Source organism: Phycomyces blakesleeanus (genome assembly GCF_001638985.1).
Source record: "Phycomyces blakesleeanus NRRL 1555(-) unplaced genomic scaffold PHYBLscaffold_32, whole genome shotgun sequence".
Lineage (NCBI taxonomy): Eukaryota > Fungi > Mucoromycota > Mucoromycetes > Mucorales > Phycomycetaceae > Phycomyces > Phycomyces blakesleeanus.
In genome coordinates, this window is record NW_017265189.1 from 437489 (window position 1) to 452447 (window position 14959).

The following is a 14959-nucleotide window of genomic DNA, read 5'->3' on the forward strand; positions in this document are numbered from 1 at the left end:
ATATTTTCAATTGTTAATATCAGTTCTTTTTCTTTTTTTATTCTCTTTTGTAAGAGACAATCCATCTATTTTGTTATGTAAATTACAGTAAATTTGCAACGTAGATTTGTTGAGATGATATAATCAAGAGTGAGTGACATTGAATTGCAAGTAGAAATATTAAGTATTTATAGGTGGTAGTGATACTTCAGGAACACTTCAAAGACAACTTCTTGAAACACTGAGATGCAAATCGACCTTGATACATTTTTTGGCCTCAATTGATCACCTCTTTTCAGTTTTTTTTTTGCTATTGTTTATTGGATAAGCTTTTTGGTATTTTGTTTCAAACGCAGAAAAAAAATTTACATCTTTTTCTTTCTTCTTTTCTGCTCCTTTTTTCTTTTCCAATGTTTGTCATTATTATATTAGTGGCTTTTTTTTTGGTAACATACTTCTTTATTAAATATTTTATTATAAACAATAAAAATTAATACATTCTATTATTATCATAATAGATACTCATTTGCTTTCATTTAAATGCATTCATTTCACAATCGCTGTCCAGATTAACAAAGGTCAATATTATATTTTGCGAAATTGACATCTATAAAAATCCTTCTGACTTGTTTTTTTTATTACAGACTTGATCATCAAGAATAACTGCTACAAATGAATTTGGTTAAAAACATCAAGGTAGTATATATATATATATATTATTTTGACATGTATCTTACTAAAATGAAGTCTTATTATAGATGAACACTGTTGATCCTGTCTTTGATTTCCCTTACATTATACAGCTGGAAATGATATTACATGGTAAGGATTACTACTTTATTTTTTATTTTAGTAATATTAATATTATAATGTGTTAACATAAAATATTATTATTTTTCACTAGAGTTCTATCAAGTGTTTACAAAGACAATCTATCTCTGTTAATATATATTCTTGCTACTGGTATGTAAATTATTTATTATTTTATTTGATTCACAAAAATTAATGTTTTTCATTGTTTTTATAGTGAAAGATATCATAAGGAATGCCATGGATTATCAATATCAACATCTATTTTTTGCTTGCTCTTTTTCAATATTTATAATGTAAGTATAGAAGTGTACACAAAATGTAAAAGCATATTACATTAAATGTAGTATCCAGCACACATAGCTAATAATTTGTCTATGCTTCTTAAAGTCTGTTGTATTTCAACAAACAGTCTGCTTTCTTTTTATATTTTCAGGTATTTCTTTTCTGTAGATAATTATTCTATTCAAACAGTATCAAGCAGACCAGTAGAAGCAATAATGGATATCCAATAAATCAATACTATAAGATTGTTATAGTTCTAGAAACATTCTGTTCTTTTCAAATAAATACTATTATAAACTTTTACCAATAAAACAATTTCTGAAATTAAAATAAAAAACGATTGAACTATACTATGGTTCAGAACCCAAAGAATTGCTCAAGTATTGAATTTAATTGGATATAAAATATAACGAAGAGGTGTAATGTTGAACTATACTACTGTGTCAAGATCGAAAATAAATATATTATTCACCTTTAAAGCTCCATATAAAACATATAAAAATAAAACCTTGGTTTCAAAAAACTCTTTTCAATATCCCAAGTCAGATCAACACACCGAAAGTGCTAAAGAACTATATTCCTGTCATTTTTATTTGACCCCACACATGTGTATAGCTGCTCATGGCACATGGTGCTAAGACGAACTTGTTACATGGTGATATGTATCTGGACTCAATGTTAAATCCCGTCTTGACACCTGAGTAACTACGCCTTTACACATATGTATGTCAGATCATTTTTCCAGTGCTTCCTGGTCCTGGTACACTTCCATTGCTATTGCCCTGTACCCACAATTTCCGTCTGCTTCAGGAGAAAAGATTGTTGATATATGTTTTGGTGCGATTGTGAAATTTGTTAGTAATGTGAGATCGCATGGTGATCCAAGGTTGATAATATTTTTTATGGCTTTTTGCTCTTTAGCTGAGAATATTTTTTGCCTAGAAAACAAAGCAAAGATTTAGTAAATTAAATCTAAACAATATTAAAATCTTACTTTTTTTGTTCTTTTTCTGTTTTAATTTTTTTTGTGATTTTTTCTTTTTTGGTATTGATGCAATGCTCTAATGCAATCACCTTGTGCTTGGTATTTTTTGGTCGGCCCTTAATGGCTTCAACTACTGTTGGGCTCTTAAGGTTTTTGAGTTTCTGTGCGTCGATTTGTTTCCAAGTTTTTTCTATCAATTGGTATATATTGATTTGTTCTTGTTTGCTCTGAGCATTGACAAAATGTTTGCAAATAAGCTCAAGAGCATAGTTGAATTCTGGGGTTATTGGTTCGATATTATTGATGTTTGGGGATACTGGGGTTGCATTTTGGATAGTTAAATGGTCTACATAATAAAATGTTATATGAGAAAATCGTCACATAATTATTGCTATTATTATATATATTACCTTCTCCTTCTAGATAGTTTTTTCTCCAGCATCTTGGGATGGTATCGAATTTAGCGAGTGTGTAGTAACAAGGAAGCAGGTAGTTGTATTGTATGAGACATTTGCATGCTTTGGCTAGTTTTTTGGGTATAATGGATTTGGATAATTCTAATTTGATTTGATCCATTGCAAATCTACAGACTTTAAGACAGATGTCACTTAGTCTGGCGGCATTGACTTTATTGAACACAATTTTTGTTCCTTCTCCAAGGCTTTCCACCATTAGCCAATGCTTGCGATCTGCAACCTGTACAATTTATAAATATATTATAACCAATAAATACATAAAATAGTATAGAATAAACTTACCAACTCGTCATACCACTTTTTTACTTTAAGGGTAACTGTCTTCAGTTTACCTGAGAAAGTACCAAGAGAATGCTTGAGAGAAGCATGGGCACTTTCTGCATGGTTCAACATGTAATTGCCAAAATGGGCATGTTTGTAAACATACATGTTCACTCAGTTTTCCTTGTCTTTCATTTTTCTGATAAAGTATATTAAAAAAACACAATTTTTTATAGTTAAATACACTGTTTACATCAAATTTAAAAAATTTATATGTACTTCTCAAGAAAAGCACTAGCAGCTTTTTCCTGGTCTTTACAATTTTTCTTTGCAAATTCAAAATATCCATTTGTTTCCTTTTTTACTTCTTGATGTGTAATGCATTTTAAAGCAATTCGGTCAAGGAATTCTGACAGCTTATCCAACAGGTCTCTCTTTTTGCTACTCTTGTCTCCCTTCATTATCAGAAGCAATTGCTTTTTAAAGTTGTCTTTGATATGCTTATAGCACAACAACTGCTTCGACTCAGGAAAGACTCAAGTAATAGCATTTCTCAATGCTTTTTCATTGTCTGCGATGAAAACATCTGGGAGAAGTGTTGTTTGTTTGTCATTGCTGCTGTTGTTGTTGTTATTGTTGTTGTTGTTGTTGTCATTGGGCCAGACTGCATTGCAGAGACAGCTAAGCACTCAGAGATAATTTTCTTCTGTCTCATGCTCTACCCAAGCACCGGCAATTGGATACATCTTTAAAGTGGTACAAGAGTTTCCACTCATATTGCTAGTACCAACAATGTTGACATAAGTCATTTGATGACTATTTGTCTTATATGTGGCATCAATAATGACAGTCTCAGGCATTCTTTGTGCCTCATTAATCACATCCTGATGCACAAAGAAGACCATATTCACTTGATTATCTTCTGTATTACCAACAGAATACCTGACATGGAAGTCAAGATCTTGCAGAGTAGTGATAAAGTCAAACATCTCCTTTCCTTTTTCCAATTTTCCAAAATGTTGCTTTATATTAGCAATGTCATGGCAAACAATGTTTGTATATCCATTTATCTTCAAACTGTTGAAGATGGTGGATACATCGTCATTGTTCTCCAGATGCTTAACCACAAGCGCCATTGTCTCAGATGAGAGCTTGCAGTACATAGCATATGCTCTGTGGTCTTCTTCGATGGGGTGGTTATGTTCTGCCTCATGGGAGCGCACAGTGAGCTTTCTGCCCTTCTTGGTGTTGGCATACATGAAGCAAGGGCAGCCATGCTTCTGCATGTCTTTTTTGCGCTTTCTCTCCCATTCAAAAAGAGTTTCACCCATAACTGATGTTTTGGAAGCAACCTTCTTGGCTTTTCTGGTATCTCTATATTTGCCAGAGTGCTTGCAAATCAATTTGATACAAGAGCTTGATGCATATTCAGTAGTGAAAGCAATATTATGCTTGACACCATATGTCTTGGCAGCTTCTCAAACAGCTACAGCTGAAGAGAATTCTCTTCCAACAAGAAAAATTGAGTTGAACTCAGTCAAGGCAGCATCGTACTTCTTCAATGTCTTGCTAGCAATGACAAAGTCGTTGGTGTTGTTGATGTTGTTAATGTTGCTCATGTTAAATGTCAAAAAAAAATTATGTACTGATGTTGTAGTAAAAAAAAGCAGTGATTTAATTGGCAATCTGGAGGGTAATTTATCTGATCCCCCCAAAAAAATGCGTGTAACATGCAAAACTAATTATATGTGACGTCACAACTAGTTCTTCAATTTGCTCACTTTTGCATGTCTTATCAGTGTCCAATTTGTTGGTAACACTCCCAAAAGTCAATTATAAATGACGTCACATTTAATTCTTCAATTTGGTTGCTTTTGCATGTCCATATAGATCCCCTAAATAAAGTAAGATATTAGCTAGCAATAGATGACTTAATTAATTTGATTCCTTAAAAAAAATCTATATTTTTGAAAAAAAAGTAAAGTACTTTGAAATTTTACCATCTTTTTTGTCTGAGCCAAAAATTATAAACTTCAGATAAACAGTGACTGGTTGCACTTTGTAGTAATTAAATTTTTTCATAACCAAGATTATATATTATAACAAACTACTGAACAAACTTATCAAATAGACTGACCTTCCAGTACTGGATATTACAACATGGTCAAAAACAAAACTTCTTTACAATATATGTGACATATTTATTGTAGCTGACAAGCTAGAGCTTGAACAAAAGAGAAGATTTAAATCAATTGTTTCAAAAAGAGAAAAGGGTAAATGGATTTCTTTTTGTAATTAATTTACTTTGACCTTCACTCACATTCTCACATAGCACAAAAAATAATTTAATTAACATTTTTATGAAAAAGATATTATATCAAATAAGACTTCAAGATAAATATTCCAAATTGAGGTATTCGGGATTGTTTATGGGTTAGTATCTCAATAATGGGAAAAGTAGATACTGTGAGAGTGTTATTTATTGAAGAGACCAAATAATATTGTTTATATCTGCTACTATTCAAATCCCTGTAATTCAAATCCCTGTTGTGTAATGGTTGGTTTACACTGTATGAGTGTGTAGTGTACGTGTGCCTGGTGTGTAACAGTTCCGGAGATTGTTAACTTGCCAGGTTCATTAGCAAGAAGGAACCAGTGTTTGGTTGTGGGGTCTGTTCTTCACTCAATTGTGGTGTGTATACCACACAAATAATTAATATCAATATCAATAGCAATTATTTATAATAAAATCATCTTTTATCTACTATATTATTTTGTTTATTTTATTGTAATTCTTTAAGTACATTTTTTTATTATCAAGTATATTCTTTGTTTGTTTTTATATTGCTTAAGGCGTTCATATTGTTGTGATCAACTGATTTTTTTCCCAATTTTAGACAAACTTTTTATTCCAAAAATAGGCAACAAATTCAAGTGCATTCCCAGCAAAAGACAGGGGATGCACTAAATCTCGCTCCTTTTAAGGAAATCTGAATTGATGAAATATTTTAAGTAACAACAGACTTGACTCTTTTTATTTTGAGATAACAGTTTATTTCTTGAACGTTTACTTCTTGACCTTATCTTAAAACATGCATACTTTCAAATTTGTTAAAGTAGCAATCTCTGTTACAGATGTCTCATCCCTCCCAAACCAGAATCAGGACATTGCTTCGAACGTGAAAGATTCTGAACCAATATGTCTTGGCAAACTGGAAGGCAACGAAGCCCCAGAAAGTGATAATGACAAGGAAAGCAACTTGGGCCCAGAGTCAACTCCTGCCACAGCCTGTAGAAAACAGACCAACATGTTGCACTGTTCCTGAAGGTGATCTTGGACGATTATACCCATGCCAAGATTCTAAGAGTAAAAAACAATAGCTTTTTGAAAGGAAAAATCTGGAAAGATCTGGTTAACAAGTTTAAGCAACATGACCAGTTTAAAGATCTCAATGACGATTACTTCAAGAACACAATTGATGGTGATAAATGTGGCAAAAATTTCAAGGACTTAACAAAGACCTACAAGCTACGTGCTGATTGTAATAGACGCAAAACTGGTTGTGCAAGAAGCCATGAAGCCCCTGCATGGGCTTTTTTTGATCAGATGAAAGAGATCTTGATCAATGATCCCAGTGTTTACCCTCAGAACTTTGGTCAATCAAGAACATCAAGACCAACAAGCATGACCACAACCTCAAGTAATAGGCCTATTGTTCATGAAAACACCTTTGGAGATAGTAGAACAGAAATTGAAGTTCTCTTGAAAGCTGTAGTTTCCAACAACACCAATGACAATCATGCCAGTGATCTTAATTCTGTTATCAGCAACAATGAGAATGAGAAGAGTTTAACAGCTGCTTAGCTATTAACTGAAAGAAGTGGTTATTCTGCTAGTGTAAATAAAATTCTGAGCACTATCACCTGTTTGCATAAGGAAATGCAAGATGAAGTGGCCACAGAGCGTGATGTCTTCATCAGTCAGTTGCTTGGGACACCTGAGCAAAGAGCAGCCAAATGAGCAAGAGATGAGAAAGACAGAGAGCTTATGCATGAGTTCATCAAGGCCTGTATAAATGAATTGCATCATAGACAGTTACAAGACAATGTTATTCTTGCTGAGCAGAAACAATCGAATAACTTCTTAGCACAGTTTCTCCAGTATAGATGTAATAACAATCAATAAAAATATATAAATCAATAACTTTTATTTCTTAAAAAAAATTCATTACTGCCAGTTGTTGTTGTTCACCACCAGTTTTCAGTTGTGCAAGAAGTGCATTAAGTACTCTTTCAGATATAATTGAATTAGTATTTTCTATTTCTCCCAGCCCAAAAACAGCACCATTCTCATTGCCTGAATCTTGAAAATTGCCCAAGATATTGTCGTCTTCATTCTCTTCAAGTTCTCACATATCATCAACATCTAGACACAAGTTGTGTAAAACACAGCATGACATGATTGCTCAAGTCAGTCTTCCAACATTCTTCAAGTAAAGATGCTTGTATAGAAATTTCCATCTTAGCACCAAGAGTAAGATTGTGTTTTCAATCTTTTGTTGAGTTCTGGACTGTACTGCATTATATAGTTTCTGTTCCATAGTAAGTGGAACAATTTCTTGGTTTTCAGATCTACATCCATGGGCAGCAATGAACAGTATCAAAAGTTGGGGTAATAGTAGATACATCAAATCTAGGAACATAACAAATTTAAAAAAACCCATTTTGTATAAATATGATCATCAATCTACTAGCAATTATGTATGTGTTTTTCAGACACGTCTCTGGTTCTCAGTGAATCAGATCCTGATAAAGATCACCTAACTTTAACATATGAGCATCATGAAGACTGCCTAATATATTACAAAGGTTTGCTAAATCTCACATGAAAAAATCACATTTAATGTAATTACCAGGTGTATCAGTAGCAATGTGAATAAATCTTTTTTTATAATTACTAACGGCTGTCAAATTTATGCTGATATTTTCTTTGCAATCTGCATAACTGTCACCATAGTTGGCAGTAGTTGGTTTTTTGATGGAAATAAGCTTTCCATCTATGGCACCAATTACTTCTTTTAATCTTTGTTTGCCACTTTTTGTTGGTTGTTCAAATCCTGCTGTAATCTCTAGGGTTCGTTTAATTGTGTTTGGCCAGGTAATGACATTGTCAATTACAATTGAGCTCATGGCAAGAATAAACTAGTCAGTGAAATTGTTGTAGCTTTCATAGCTACACTCAAACTTATCTTTCGCCATTCTATATCCAAAGTGAGTGTTAGAAAATCTCCAGAGAACAACTGTTACCTGTTTCCACACAGACTAAGCCAGTTCACTTTCATCACATCTTCTGTATGGCTCAGCTCCCAAAAGAATGTTCACTAGTGTCTTGAAAGTAGACAAGGTAATGCGGTAGTGCTCTTTGAACATATTTTCTTTAACTACTCTTCTAATATCATCTATGTGAGGAGTGTCGCCCAAACTTGGGTTGCATGATACGCCACCAGGTTGTTTCCTCTCTGAGTCGATTAATTCTTCTTCTTGTATGTGTTGCCTGAATATGTTCAAAGCTACCATTGTATATGCAGAAGAAGATATTGTAGTTTGTCAACTGTAAGATTTACATCTTTTAATTGATCAGTTGTCTTTGAAAAATCAGATACAAGTCATTTAACTCTTCTTTATCTCTTTGTCTTTTCTTATTGAATTCTTCAAGTACTTAGTCATCTACATTATTTTCATCATGTTCTTTTTCAAAGCCATCACCAATATTTATAAGGCTCTGTTTACAGAGCTCTAAAAGAACATGCATTTCATTGTAGATGATGAGTGGATTGTTGTTGTTGTTATTCATGATTATAGATAGAGAGAGTTAAAGGGGTAAGCAGATGGTATTTTAGTAAAGTGCTCACATTACATGTAACAGATCTCAAGTGACTGACTTTTACAATCTCAGTAGTTACTATAAGAAGTGAGCAAAAATTAAAGTGGTCAACCAATAAAAATCAGTTGACCGCAACTTTGTAAACACCTTTAGTCATTGATTTATCACGTTAGTTCAATCTGATACATTTGATGCATGTAGTATTTGTTTTTGTAATAAATATTAATATACAATAAGTTATCACTGTTTTTGAGGGTTTGTAATGAGTTTGAAAATATGAAATAAGCTTTTTTTTTATACAAAAGATAAAAATACAAACTCAAAAGAAAATAGAAAAATTAAAGATAATAAAATCAATAAATATGTGGTATTTCAGATATGAAACAATAGAAAAATAAAATATTTGATAATAGAGACGTATAGAAATACTTTGAGACTGTATATCAGTTGTCTTTATTCATAAATAAAAAGTGTCCCTTTTTATAAGAAAACACAATCTGCTCTTGTCATTACGTCTTAGTTTCTTAAGGCTTTCTTCTTTTACTATATTTGGTTATTAGAGTGTATTTACTGCTTAACTAGTGTCGGTGTTACAATTATGACATCAAGTCATAAATTGTACTTCTTTAGCTCTTAGCTATTCTTTTCTCTTTTATATTAGAGCTTTAGAATTTCCTACTAAATTAGCTTCATATCAATCTGATACAGTTTACCTGGCAGTATAATATAATTATTTTAACAATCTTTAAGATATTATCTACAGTACTAACTATAATAATTATTGGGTTGATTACTTAATCATTTATATATATTTTATACTGACAAGATGATAGCTACTACGCTATTCCAATATGAATATGTTCTTATATGTGATAAATCCAACATCCGAGTGTCTGGATCACTACAAAATATATTAATGAAAAATAATACTATTGATTAATTTTAATAGACTTGACTCAATATATTTAGATAATCAAACAAGTAAAATATCAACAGTATTAAATATTAAGAGCACTTGTTATCAGAAAAAAAGATAAAGTAAAATCAATATTTATTAAATGCAAATATTGCGATATTTATAGTTTTGCAATTGACTTGTTAAATAATTAAATATATAAAATATTGAAAAATATAAGGATAGTTATATAATTGATAATCTTTTAAATGTGATTTATTCTTTACTATCATTAAGTACAAATAAAATAAAATAATTATTAAGTCATAATAATGAAAATAATTATGCTTGTAAAGAAAATATAATAAAAATAATGTTAATTTCAACTTGATTCATTCAGTTAAATATAGTGAGAAAATAAGATACAATATGTAGTTACGTAAAGTTATTGTTGACAGAATGATGCTTTTTTATTGTACTTATTGGTGTTTTGCTCTACAAATAGAAAATTTTTTTTCTATTCAGCTTCAGCCACCATCAGAAAATCAAAAAATAATAGAATATAATTTTTCTTGAATTACAAAGAATTCTGCAACATCATTTCACTGCCGGACAACCAAAATTTTGTTGAGAGCTGGCTATTTTTACAACACCTGGTGTCACATTTGACGTGTGATGTGTTAGATTTGTTGTAAATTCGTACGGATCACTTGGCAAATAAAATACAATGATTATTGAATAGAACAGAAGATGAATACAGTAAAAAGTAGCAAGCAGTAATAGTTGACAGGTAAGAAAAAATAGAACAATCAATAGAATTGTTGTTAAAAGCGAGAGAGAGACAGGTATATGAAAAGAGAATGACAAAACAAAAAAGTAGTAACTGATGAAGAGACCAAAACCGACAAACAGTCTTCTTTAAATCAAGGAACTGATATGCTATATTGCAAGATGTTATAAATCACAAAGAGAAGAAAACAAGAAAAAGATATTGAATTAAATCAAAAGATAAAGATTTTATTGAATGAAATTTCTTCTCTTTTATAGTCGACAAGATTTACAATTGATTATAGAAGTATAGAAAAATAAAGATAGTAAAATAGAATGATGAGTAATCGATATGGCAAGGATAAAATATATGAATAAAGATACAGTAAAAATATAATAATAAAAGTACTGATGTTGCATGGAGATATAAGCAAGATTAATTATGTGCATTGTAGAAGAGGAATGTTACTAGCATGGGGGACCATGATTTCGAATGAGTACAATGTAGACAAATATGTTAACAAGAGAAAAGGAAAAAGTATTATATGTAGAAGGAACAGGGAACGGAAATGAGATTTTTCCTGTGCACGGAAAAATTCTCCTCTTACTACCGAGGGCACAGCACCACATCAACAAACCGTTGACGTCAGCCTCTCATAACCGGGACGACACGTCACAACAAACCACTGGACAAACCCACCGAGCAGACTGACCTTCCAGTATCGTGCACCACAACATGGCCAATTGATAGAGTTGTGTACAATACACATGACATTCATGAAAGCTTCCGTGGCGCAATTGGCAGCGCGTCTGACTGTTAATCAGGAGGTTGGTGGTTCGAGCCCACCCGGGAGCGTTTAATATGATAAATACTTATTTTTTGTTGTGCCTATGTCATGCTTAATTTTTGTGATACGATGTCATTTTCGATCTGGGTTGTTCTTCCAATGCTATAACACAGCCAAAATTGATCAAACCCACTGGGAATCGTAAACAAAGATAAAAGAATAAAAAGAGGATAGAAAGATAGATAACTTTTATTAAATAAAATAACGCTCTCTTTTATATCTTTTTTAAACCTACTCAGTGGTTATAAATGTCTGTCTTGGTTTCTATTCTACTTTTGTTAAGCTATGTGCTTTCTAATTCTTTTGTAAGCAAAAGAAAATCACTTTGGTTGTCGTTCTCAAAAGAGAATTCTGTGTAACCGTCATTCTGATTAGTTGACAAGAATTTGGGCATGACAACGAGTTCTACTGACTTGTTATTATTGTCAGATATTATTTTGATAAATCTGTAAAATCTGAAGATGACTAACCGCAGTACCTCTTTATGCATAATAACATCTTTCTGAGCATTAGCTGCAGTATAATGACTCTTCTTTTATTTAAATATAATATAATAGCTACTGCGGATAATACACAGTATTAGTTTAGAAAACTATATAAGACAATTCAATTCATATCAATAAAAAGTCTCTTTTATTTTCTCTTTGATTTTATATATACCTTTTGATCCCCAGTGAGTTTGACCTTTTGACTTTGTTATAATAAAAGAAAGATCAACCCAGATCAGGAACAACATTATGTTAATGTCAAGTCTCAATCTGATATTTTTTTCTGACACTTATAACAAAAACCTTTAATTACTACCAAGTGCAACCAGTCACTGTTCATTCAAACTTTATAATTTTTGGCCCAGACAAAAAGATGATAAAATTGCAAAGTGCTCTACTTTTTTTTCAAAAATACAGATTTTTTTAATGAATCAAATTGATGAAGTCGTTGATAGCTAGCTAATAGCTTAGTTTATTTATTCTGTTTTTATTACTAAATTTATAAAAAAAAATAGAATTGATAAAATATGTTTTATTGTTTTTTTTATTGTTTTTTTTTTATTGTTTTTTTTATACTTCTGCTGGGGAGCAGCACCTGCTTCTTCCGAAAAGGAGAGACAATCCCTCAGGATCTGAACAGAAACGTCCATTCCAGAGAGATTATCCATGACCATGGCATTTCGTTTTGTCACGGTTTGCTCAATTTTCTTGAGCAAGTTTATCTGTATCTCAACAAACTCAAGACAATGCAGCTTATCCTGTACTGTAGCACTTACTTCTTCTCTTTCTTCTTGTACATCTTGATTCTGAATAATAGGAAGCTCCTTGATCAAAGAGTACTGAAGTCCTATCATTCTGCAGACCAAAAAAATATGCTTGTACAAATGATTTGTGTCTGGACAAGAGCAGGTTGGCAGTTCTTTCTCTTTGACCAAGAGCTTATACCAAACAGAATTGTCAGCAAAGGAGCAACACTTATAGACCTTAAATAAATAAATAAAAGCATAGTATTAATACTAGTGACACTATGGGAAATAAAAGTGCGGCTTTCTGGTGGTTTTCTGGCAGTTTTAGATGGCAGTGTTCTGGCAGTTTTTTGCCTAAAATCCATTTTACTGCCCTTGAGTTTAAACACTTTTTACAAATTTCCGCTTCCTTATTATTTTTTATTGGCTTTTCTATTAGACATGACTTCTTTATTTATTGTGTAAAGTTTATATAGAATTGATTATTTTTACTTGAGCATAATTTTGATTCATGTTTTTGCTTTAAAACTTAGTTTATATAGGATTTCTATAGGACACTAGTTACTCATTATTATTGTTACACTTTTAAAAATAGTTTTTATTGGATAGAATACATATACATTTTGATCATTTTAATAAATACAAATTTTTAATGGTTGACTTTATAAAAATAGTTTTTTTAAATTCATTTTATTGGCTTATACAATAAGAGATAGCTTTTATTATTCATTTTATTAGCTTATACAACAGAAAGTAGTTTTTATTACTCACTTTATTGGTTATTAACGCAAAAAAATAGATACATTTTATTGGTAATAAACTATTAAATCTTTTATGTTTTTAAAGTATAGTATCCTATTCAATCCTATTGCATTTTGATTACTTACAAAACTGCAATCTTCTATGACAATCTCTTCAGAGAAGAGCAACTCTTGCAGTTGATGCCCAGTTTCCAAGACATCCGGTGAAGTCTATACCAGAATCCTTCATTATACTTGCATGACTTACATACATTTCTTTCTTAACTGCTGCTGGTATAGACCCCCAGCTAGGGTTAGGACCAAGAGCGATCATTAAAAGATGGGCAGCCATATCATCACATATAAGCTTTGTGGTCAAAGTGAGTATGGCTTTTACATGACTGGTTACTTCAATGCCAAGATCTTCACTTATCATTTTGAAAATGTGCATCAAAGTTATGTCACAGAAATTTTCCGCAGGTTTGTGAATATAATTACTACCCAACTATTAAATAACATGTTAATATATTATTTACATTATTTTATTTTTGACTTACAATGGTAGTGAGAAAAGGCGAAGTGTCTTGGTTTAGAGTATTTTGGGTCTCTGGTTGATTTTTGAGAGTGGTGATCTCCAACTTTAACTCTTTAATCTGTGTCTTCATTTCCAGCTTGAAGTTTTCTTGGCCTGCCTTCAAAGATAGAATCTCATTGTATATAGAGTGTAACAAAGAGATGTCATTGTTGTTGGTGTTGTTCATGTTGAGAGTTTGGTTTACCTGAGAAAAAGGATTGTTGTGAAAGAAAGATAAAGGCTGAAAAAAATTTCTATTGTCTATTATTAGTTTCATATTAATTAGTTTGACTTATTCATCTCAGACAATATTGATTTTAACTTGCCGTAGTTGTATTAACAGCTTAATAGGCAATGTTTCAAATTCTGTTCCTGTGTTTATACTCATAATATCTATGTCATCATCTTGAAGTTATTAAGTTTGTTTGAATCTCAAAGCTATTAAATATAAAGGCATACCATTTAAAAGTAATTATTAATATTTATATCTTTACTCTAAAGTGTTTATTTTCAACTTAAAAAATGTCTTCAAATTCAATCCTTGATAGTTACCAATGCATTTTTTGTAAAGAACACGACCCCAGTCTAAAAAAAGCCAAAAATTGTAGAGTTCAATGCTTTAAAACCCGCCATAGAAAACATAATGCTATCCAGACTTTTCAGATCATATATGTTCCTAAACAAGTCAGCATTGTCTTGAACACTGATTCAAACAACTCCATTGTGTAAGATTACAAATCACATACGTACTATTAGAAAGTGCAATTAATTATGTTATTATCTTTATAAACAAGCAGAGAAAACAATACAACAAACAATGACCAAACAGTGAATTCCTTCAATAATAGTGATAATGATGAATCCATGGTAAGATATATATACATATATGAATATATTATACTAATTTGTGTTTTCATAATTAAAGTATGATATTGAATATGATAATACCATCGAAGAATTAGTTGCAGTGAAAGATACTGAAGATGTAGCCACGCCTATGGTATATGACTTCAGTCAATCTCTTCCTACTCCCAGTTATGATGATGCAAAGAATCTCAAATTCATCCAAATCAACAAAGACTATGATATCTCTCACAAAGCACATGAAAAAATTACCAGTCATTTCAATGGAATTCTTGCCACTTCTACAGATATAACATATAGAGTGTGTACATCCGACCTTGGCAAAGATCCACTGGAAAAATAGGGTAATTTCATCT

The 14959-nt window shown here is 31.5% G+C and overlaps 8 protein-coding genes and 1 non-coding gene across 9 annotated transcripts; 4 read left to right on the forward strand and 5 right to left on the reverse strand.

The window, feature by feature from the left end:
* Positions 1–651: 651 nt before the first annotated feature.
* PHYBLDRAFT_174757 (hypothetical protein) lies at positions 652–1304 on the forward strand (the record flags this gene model as incomplete). The annotated part of the gene is made up of 5 exons (XM_018437327.1): positions 652–675; positions 738–801; positions 886–942; positions 1007–1085; positions 1226–1304. The coding sequence occupies 5 exons, from the start codon at positions 652–654 to the stop codon at positions 1302–1304; spliced, it is 303 nt and encodes a 100-aa protein (XP_018285089.1).
* A 503-nt stretch (positions 1305–1807) lies between these two features.
* Positions 1808–2964, reverse strand: PHYBLDRAFT_174758 (hypothetical protein; the record flags this gene model as incomplete). The annotated part of the gene is made up of 4 exons (XM_018437328.1): positions 1808–2012; positions 2069–2405; positions 2470–2755; positions 2818–2964. The coding sequence occupies 4 exons, from the start codon at positions 2962–2964 to the stop codon at positions 1808–1810; spliced, it is 975 nt and encodes a 324-aa protein (XP_018285090.1).
* Positions 2965–3485: 521 nt separating this feature from the next.
* PHYBLDRAFT_70406 (hypothetical protein) lies at positions 3486–4415 on the reverse strand (the record flags this gene model as incomplete). Its single annotated transcript, XM_018442276.1, has 2 exons — positions 3486–4212; positions 4351–4415. 2 exons carry the CDS (start codon positions 4413–4415, stop codon positions 3486–3488), a joined length of 792 nt encoding a protein of 263 aa, XP_018285091.1.
* Positions 4416–5888: 1473 nt separating this feature from the next.
* PHYBLDRAFT_70407 (hypothetical protein) lies at positions 5889–6661 on the forward strand (the record flags this gene model as incomplete). Its single annotated transcript, XM_018442277.1, has 2 exons — positions 5889–6033; positions 6099–6661. 2 exons carry the CDS (start codon positions 5889–5891, stop codon positions 6659–6661), a joined length of 708 nt encoding a protein of 235 aa, XP_018285092.1.
* A 601-nt stretch (positions 6662–7262) lies between these two features.
* Positions 7263–8373, reverse strand: PHYBLDRAFT_70408 (hypothetical protein; the record flags this gene model as incomplete). The annotated part of the gene is made up of 4 exons (XM_018442278.1): positions 7263–7489; positions 7617–7649; positions 7710–7998; positions 8179–8373. The coding sequence occupies 4 exons, from the start codon at positions 8371–8373 to the stop codon at positions 7263–7265; spliced, it is 744 nt and encodes a 247-aa protein (XP_018285093.1).
* Positions 8374–10972: 2599 nt separating this feature from the next.
* Positions 10973–12533, reverse strand: PHYBLDRAFT_151996 (hypothetical protein; the record flags this gene model as incomplete). Its single annotated transcript, XM_018432803.1, has 2 exons — positions 10973–11153; positions 12256–12533. 2 exons carry the CDS (start codon positions 12531–12533, stop codon positions 10973–10975), a joined length of 459 nt encoding a protein of 152 aa, XP_018285094.1.
* On the forward strand, positions 11127–11199 carry PHYBLDRAFT_t263. The gene has a single exon. It is a non-coding gene; the product is annotated as a tRNA-Asn (tRNA).
* Positions 12534–13340: 807 nt separating the features above from the next.
* PHYBLDRAFT_151997 (hypothetical protein) lies at positions 13341–13926 on the reverse strand (the record flags this gene model as incomplete). The annotated part of the gene is made up of 2 exons (XM_018432804.1): positions 13341–13670; positions 13723–13926. 2 exons carry the CDS (start codon positions 13924–13926, stop codon positions 13341–13343), a joined length of 534 nt encoding a protein of 177 aa, XP_018285095.1.
* A 335-nt stretch (positions 13927–14261) lies between these two features.
* PHYBLDRAFT_70410 (hypothetical protein) lies at positions 14262–14946 on the forward strand (the record flags this gene model as incomplete). The annotated part of the gene is made up of 3 exons (XM_018442279.1): positions 14262–14464; positions 14534–14606; positions 14665–14946. 3 exons carry the CDS (start codon positions 14262–14264, stop codon positions 14944–14946), a joined length of 558 nt encoding a protein of 185 aa, XP_018285096.1.
* Between the last annotated feature and the right edge of the window lie 13 nt (positions 14947–14959).